The 7,472-nt window shown below is 39.1% G+C and overlaps 1 protein-coding gene across 1 annotated transcript in view; it reads right to left on the bottom strand.

Annotated features, from left to right (window-relative positions):
- Nucleotides 1-7,472, bottom strand: part of GMCL1 (germ cell-less 1, spermatogenesis associated) — a gene marked incomplete in the record, with an annotated part of 84,069 nt that overhangs the window by 55,424 nt on the left and 21,173 nt on the right. The window contains 2 exon segments of the mRNA XM_072402809.1: nucleotides 4,395-4,518; nucleotides 5,683-5,840. Of these exon segments, the coding sequence (XP_072258910.1) occupies nucleotides 4,395-4,518; nucleotides 5,683-5,831 (273 nt within the window).

The following is a 7,472-nucleotide window of genomic DNA, read 5'->3' on the forward strand; positions in this document are numbered from 1 at the left end:
TAGCAACAAAGGAGTTGATTTAGAAAAAGGAACATTGACTGTTCACCTAGAAAAGTGAATTATTCCCACACAAGGAATATTTTACCTAACTCTGCTGATTTAAACCAGGCAATAATGTGAAAGGAAAAATCCTTTTTTTTTTTTTTTTTATTTCCTTGAAGATGATTGGTTTTTTTTTGCAAAGTAAACGTACATCACATTCACTAAGCAAAGCAAATTCTCTTACATACATACGTCCAATGGTTCTCATCCGATAATCAGCTCAGGGCCGATATAAGACGAGAATCCGGCGTGTGTATAGCGCCCGACTGTCCTGGCGGATCTACGGGCGATCCTAATGGATGCTAAGGGGAGAGCGTTCAGCGGGGTGCCTTGTTGTTGTCACCATCCTATCTGCATAGAGCAGAACGGTGCCGTAAGTACAGCACTAGTTCAAGCATCGTGAAAGTCCTTAGTCGTTAGAAAGGATCTTTCACATATGCAACACATGTATAGATTTACAACAATCTATAATATCGAAATACTGATCTGCCAATTCCCTGAGCAGAGCTGACAGGTTGTCTGGACACACAAAGCTCCACGCTGGAGCGTGGTGATGCTGAAAAGTGCCGGGCTAAAATGTATATTGCCAAAACCCAATACTAATAGCAAACAACATAGCAAGGTAGACAGGATGGGAAAGCACTGTGCAGAAACTCGATGGTATGGTAAATAAAGGGAGCCGGATGTAGATGTAGTACAGATAGGGGATAATCCAGTAAGGCATCTGTGTAGTCCCATCTTCATTCTGCAGCACAACCAACTCCCCTCCTGTTGTGTGCTACTTCCCCACATCTTAGAGTGTAAGCTCTTCCGGGCAGGGTCCTCTCCTCCTCCCGTGTCACACTCTGTATCTGTCATGTGCAAACCCCTATTTAATGTACAGCTCTGCGTAATATGTTGGCGACATATAAATCCTGTTTATTATCAACAATTTTACCTAGAAGACCCAACACATAACTAAACAAAAAACAAAAAATGATGCAAAAAGATGGAATTATGCAGTATATGGCATGATTTCAATGTCCGATAGTCTAGGATTATCAACTGATGATAATAGGCAGCAAAAAAGTCTATATTGCAAGCTCTTGTTGTTTTCAGAGGATGCCTAAACAGTTGAAGTTTCACTCATCAGGTAAATAAACTTGAGTTTTAAAACCAGCTACCAATTACAAGTCATTTATGCTGGCCGGCCAGAAGAGGGTGCCAGAGCCCTACTACAAGGCTGAATGGGTAATTGAATGCTGTAGTTAATATACAGCACTGTAATAGAGCTGTGGGCCATTAACCGTGATGCCTAACATTTGTTTTGGATTCGTTTAATAATTATTACACAGTATTTATATAGCACCATCATATTATGCAACCTTGTACAAAGTCCATAGTCATGTCACTAGCTGTCTCTCAGAGGGACTCACAATCTAATGTCCCTACTATAGTCATATGTCATTAACACAGTCTAAGGTCAATTTGCAGAGAAGCCAATTACCTAACTGCATATTTTTGCAATGTGGGAGGAAAGCGGAGTACCCAGGGGAAACCCAAGCAGACACGAGGAGAACCTGCAAACTCCATGCAGATAGTGCCCTGGCGGAGATTCCAACCTGGGACCCAGCGCGCTGCAAAGGCCGGAGTGCTAACCACTAAACCAGTGTCCTTATTATACATAGACTCCTTCATAAGGAGTCTATGACCTATCCATCTAGTATCATGAATCCTGTTCACCTTGACAGTGGTCAGTTCAATATTGAAAAGAAAAGCACAATACAGGTTTACAGTAAAATTTTACAAACCCATGGAAGTGGTGCACTTGGCCACCCAAATCATCAGGAAGTTTTACATAATAATTCTGATTGCCGGATGGTTACATTCCAGTCTGGATTTTTGACAGAAGCTGGGTTTTACTCTGCTCATCTTGCACTATGCCATGCTTCCTAAATACCCACCTACATTGTAGGTGTTTTTTTGTGGCATTTTTCTTCTCTGTATTATCCTGATTTTGTTGGCAAAATAATTGGCATGACAGCATTCAACTACACGGGCTTAAATGATCACTATCACACAGCAGTGTTTAGACTTAAAATGCAATCTTTTCATGCAATTTGTATTTTTTCCTAATCTGCCTAACCAATATTTTATTGGCATATTATCTTATCAATTACTATCTTCAGAGGTTAGCACTCTGGACGTTGCAGAAGTTCAAAACTTCGCTAGGACACCATCTGCATGGAGTTTGCAGGTGCTCCGGATTTTGTAATATATTTAGTGTATTTCAGGGTCTGCTGAATCCAGAAATGACATCGGTTTAATTGAAATGGCTCTAGTTCTTGTGATACAGGAATCAGAAAAGACGATTTTAATGACAAATGTTTACACAGCATATTATCTGAACAAGGACAGTGATTGCTTCAAATACATTTGTAAATTCTTCCCTGGGTTGAGTACTGAAAAATGAAAAGCAGGAATCCTTGATGGACCCCAGATTTGGAAACTGATAAATGATTCAAATTTCACAAGTTACAGACTGATACTGAAGCTTCTGCCTGGCACAGCTATGTCATGGTTGTCAAGAACATCTTGGGTAACCATAAAGCACAAAATTATGAAGTACTGGTATAAAACTTGCTCCTAAAGTTTAAAAATTTGGGTGCTACTATGAACATAAAGGTAAACTTTCTCCATAGCTATTTGTAAACATTTCCAGAAAACCTTGGCGATTTCAGTGAGGAACAAGAGGAGAGGTTCCATCAAGATATAAAGGTGATGGAAGAAAGGAACCAGGGCAGATGGGATAGACACAAGATGGCAGACCACTGCTGGAGCCTTCAACATGATTGTCCTGATCATCAGCAATCATACAAACTAAGTTTTTTAATGACTTCTTTGTGACTAGTTCTGTAAATATACTGAATACAGAATATATTGACATTAAGTATTTCAAAAACGTAATTTTGTATATGTAGGAATATCTAGTTTAGTTTTGCTTAATTTTCATGTTTCATTAGTTTTCTATGAGGTTATTATTGAGGTCATTATTTCAAAAACTAGAGCCAATCTAGCAAAACCAACAGCAAACTTGGAATCTGTGCATCAAACATAACCTAAAATGACTTTAATCTGTTTAGCAAGAAAATGTTTGGTGACCAGTGTAATATAACATAATATAAAATAAAAAGGGGCAAGGGGAATGTATCAGTCTCACATTGTCAAACGTAGTTTCTCTCCAACTAAAAAGTTATTTTTTATCACATTTGCATGCAGCATGTAAGTTCACCAGGCCACACCTGCACATTGGTGCCCAACAGATATTAAAAGTCCATGGGGCTGTAATGTAAAGACACAGCAATGACAGTGAATGCCAGTGGTGTTAGATTGTAAGCTCTTCGGGATAGGGTCTTCTCCTCATCCTGTGTCACTGTCTGTATCTTTCTGTCATTTGCAACCCCTATTTAATGTACAGCGCTGCGTAATATGTTGACGCTATATAAATTCTGTCCACATTTCCATGCAAATAGGAGTACAATGTTTTGCATGGTTTTTTTATTTTTTATTGTAGGCTGTAATTTCTAGGCATAACTCACTGATATTTGATAAATTAAATAATCTTAAAAACAAAACCCAAAAATCTGTTAAAAAAAAATTAAACATGTAATTTAAATGTATAGTAATATATATATATATATATATATATATATATATATATATATATATATATATATATATATATATATATATATATATTGGACTCAATACAGCTATTTTGTATTGAATCCAATACAAAATATTTGAATTTCCCGCCGATCCTCCCGCCCGCACCAATGTCACCGGGAAACCGGGAGATCGTTGTTGCATTGTGCGGCTGGAGGTCGGAGGAGGGGATCGTGTGCCCAAGACCTGCAGGGACCAGCAGGACAATGAGGGATGCCAACGGAGCAAGGTAAGCGTTTTTTTTTCTTTTTTTTTAGTTAAAAGCGGCCCCGAGTGTGACTCGGGAATACCGCTTTTTGCAGGTAAAATCCACCCCGAGTCACACTCCGGAATACTGCTAGGGGGGTTAATAACAAAAGAGCAATCCATTTCCCTACACATATTTGTGTATATACACAAAGTGGCGTTACGAGTCACCCCCAGGGGATGTGTCCTTGGTTCCTTGGGCTGTGAACTGAATGATGCCAGACGTCATTCAACCTGTGCCAGGTGGTGCGCCCAGCTAAAAGGGGCCAGAGAGAACACTGCATTTATGCAATGACAGAAGTTTCAAAAATTGTTTTTAGCATCACACATGGTGGATTTTTAATTTTATATGTTCACTGAACAGCAGAGAATTCATTAGACAGTTTTCAGGACATTTTTACCTGACAGAGGTAGATTTTGTGCAGGTTCCATTCTTTCCCAAGTGCGCATATCTTAATATCGCTGATCTCCCCATTCAGGAAGAGGGTCTGGTAAATATATTTTGATGTACTCTTCAGCTTCTTTCTGTAGCGTTAAAACAAATTATTAGCAATATGTTCCTTAAGGACTCCAGATAAAACTTTCTTTCACAATCTTTCACATTTAACTTGGCTTACCTCAAGCAATAATTTGCTGTGAACAAAGCATTGTAGAGTGGAGCCTCGGACCACAATATGACAGAACATTAAGCATGATTAGCGCAGCTGACAAGTGATAAGTAGACAGCACTATACACTGTACAAAAATGACACAATCAGGAATTATGTGTCTCATTAAAGCCTGCAGTAAAACCGGCATGCAAAATGACCTAATTACCCCATGTCAGAAAATATATAACCTTTTCACTTGCTGTTTATTGCCGAATATATTTAACATGGAAGCTACGGTGCAAATCTCTAAAAAAACAACCACACAGCTAGAAGTGACATTCCGCTTTTGGGAACCTGCACTAAAATCTGCTGTATTCACTTGAATGGGAGAAGTTTACATGATGGTCGAGCCTGCAGGAGAACGGTTCGACTCAAATACAAATATTTTCAGATGCACTGCCTATTTTATGGTTATCCGCTTTCCATGTCTGTGCTTTGCTGCAATGGGAGACTACAATAGGCTTTGAAAGCAAATGAAGTAACAATTGTTAAAACTCCCAGGAAATCCACCCTTGGAAATGCCATGCAACTATACCAGGAGTGCAAGTAGTTAAGAAGGGCCAGTAAAGATGAGCTGATTGTGAGGCACTTATTGTGTGGCCCTTAGGGGAGCCCATACAGACAACAGGCCTGGGAAAAAATATTAGCCTGGTTTCTATTAGCAAAATACTTTGTTTTCTTTCCTTCACAATATCATTATTAATGTGCTACCCAAATGCTATATAAATACAAGGTAACAAAAATAGGCTCATGTTCAACACAGAACATGAAAAGAGTGCCTAGCTTGCACCCACATGGCCTTTTTAATAAAGTCTACTCATAACACAAAGTTACAAAAACAAACAATTCCCATTGATTTATGTTTGCACATCCTAATGGCATGTGTGGGTGTGCTGGGTATGCCTGCACTGGAGTGCCACAATGTAGCTTTATATATCATACAATAAATCCTACACCCATGTAGCAAGCACTAAGAAAAATATACAGCTGCACCATGCTGACAGAGTCTATAACACAGTACAAAACACCTTCCATTTACCTGCACGGTGTGTTAAGCAAATCTTCTATCTCCTCTTCACTGTCACTGTCACACTGACATTCTAAGCTCCGCTTTCGCTTTCTACATTCACAAGAGCCAGTTGGCTTTGAGGATTCTTGGCCAAGCAGTTTACTGCTTAACGAGCCCATAGTTGCTTCCTGTGGAAAAATGTAGAAAAGAATAATTACAAAAAGAAGAAATATATATACACACATAGAATTATTATTATACAGTATTTGTATAGCGCCAACATTAAATAGGGGTTGCAAATGACAGATACAGACAGTACAGGACAGATGACAATGACAGATACAGAAACATGAGGAGAGGATCCTGCCCCGAAGAGCTTACAATCTAGGAGGTGTGGGAAGTAACAGACAATAGGAATTATGTAAATGTGATACATGTACTTCAGTGTTAGGTACACAGGAAGAAGGAACACATGCATGCACATACTATAAACACACAAAACCTATGCAGCCCCCTTTAAAACTGAAACAGAATATCCAAAGATGCCATATCCCCAAATAACACATATTTAGAGAGAGGAAACAGTCTTACTCAAACTTTAGCACGGAATTATTGGCAAAAATGTATCTAAAAACATTGTTTTATTTTATTAAAAAAAACATACAAAATATTACGAATTCCGTGACAATTACAAGCTGAAATACATGGCTTGGAACCACAGAATATCACACATAGCAAAATAGCTTTAAGTACAAGAGCCCCGACCCGTTTCACGGCAAGCGCCGTTTCTTCAGGGGATTTGATAGCAGAGCATCATAAATAGATATACAAAAGTCGAAAAATATTAAAACACACGTCTGTATATAGTTACTTGTGCGACCGATGTCTTGCCTAGCATTAGGATGTTACCAGTATCAAATCTGTACAATATTTCCAAGTGTTCATCAATACCGTTATATTGGTAGAGACGTCGGCCACTAACCTCAATGAACTGTATCCTGGTGTCATTAAAGACCAAACAAACCGGCAGATTAGCAGTAAAATGAATTTGTAATGCAAACGAGGAATATAGAAACATACCAGTAGTAGCAAACACACGTTATAGAACAGAAGAGGACCTGTATTTGGCTGCTCCAGTGACTGAGATTTAAAGGTATTTTGTACTCCAAGCAAGCAGCTCAGTATGCAGTAGCAAGGCGTATGTGTGCACCATCTTTGCTACTGAACAATTTATAACGGTCTGCAAACAGTCCTTGGATTCAGACACCCCGAGAGGTAACGGCAATAACAGCATATGTCTTTTATTCTCACTTGTCCCATCAGCCTGCAACCCCATCCAACTCCCATTTTCTCACGCAACATTAGTAGGACCTTAAAGCTCATTTTGCCCAGAAAAGATCTGATATAGGGGAATACTTGCTGAACAATCCTACACAAACTGTGCCTGGAATAAATGCGGACCCTCATATACACCATGTACAATGAAGTGCCAACAGTGGTGGGGGGGGCAACATAAACTGGAAAAAGGGAGCAGCTGCTAAGAGGCTAATTAGTAGAAGAAATATTATTTAAAAAGCCTGTAAGACCTCATAATAAGACGCTCATGGATATTCAAATATATCAAAAGGTTCTTTGAGTTTGGGGCCAATTTACCAGGCTTTTTACTTACAAATTTTGAGGGCCACAACTTGAAAACCTGAGGGACAAGAAGGATGCTATTTGCATGTGATGTGCATACCAACTTTGGGGTGCCTGTGGATCTTAAAAAAAGAAACCCCACTCGCCTCCAAAAGTTAATGAAGGTCACAGTTTTTGCCCTC

The sequence above is a fragment of the Pyxicephalus adspersus genome, chromosome 2 (assembly GCF_032062135.1).
Source record: "Pyxicephalus adspersus chromosome 2, UCB_Pads_2.0, whole genome shotgun sequence".
Classification (NCBI taxonomy): Eukaryota; Metazoa; Chordata; class Amphibia; order Anura; family Pyxicephalidae; genus Pyxicephalus; species Pyxicephalus adspersus.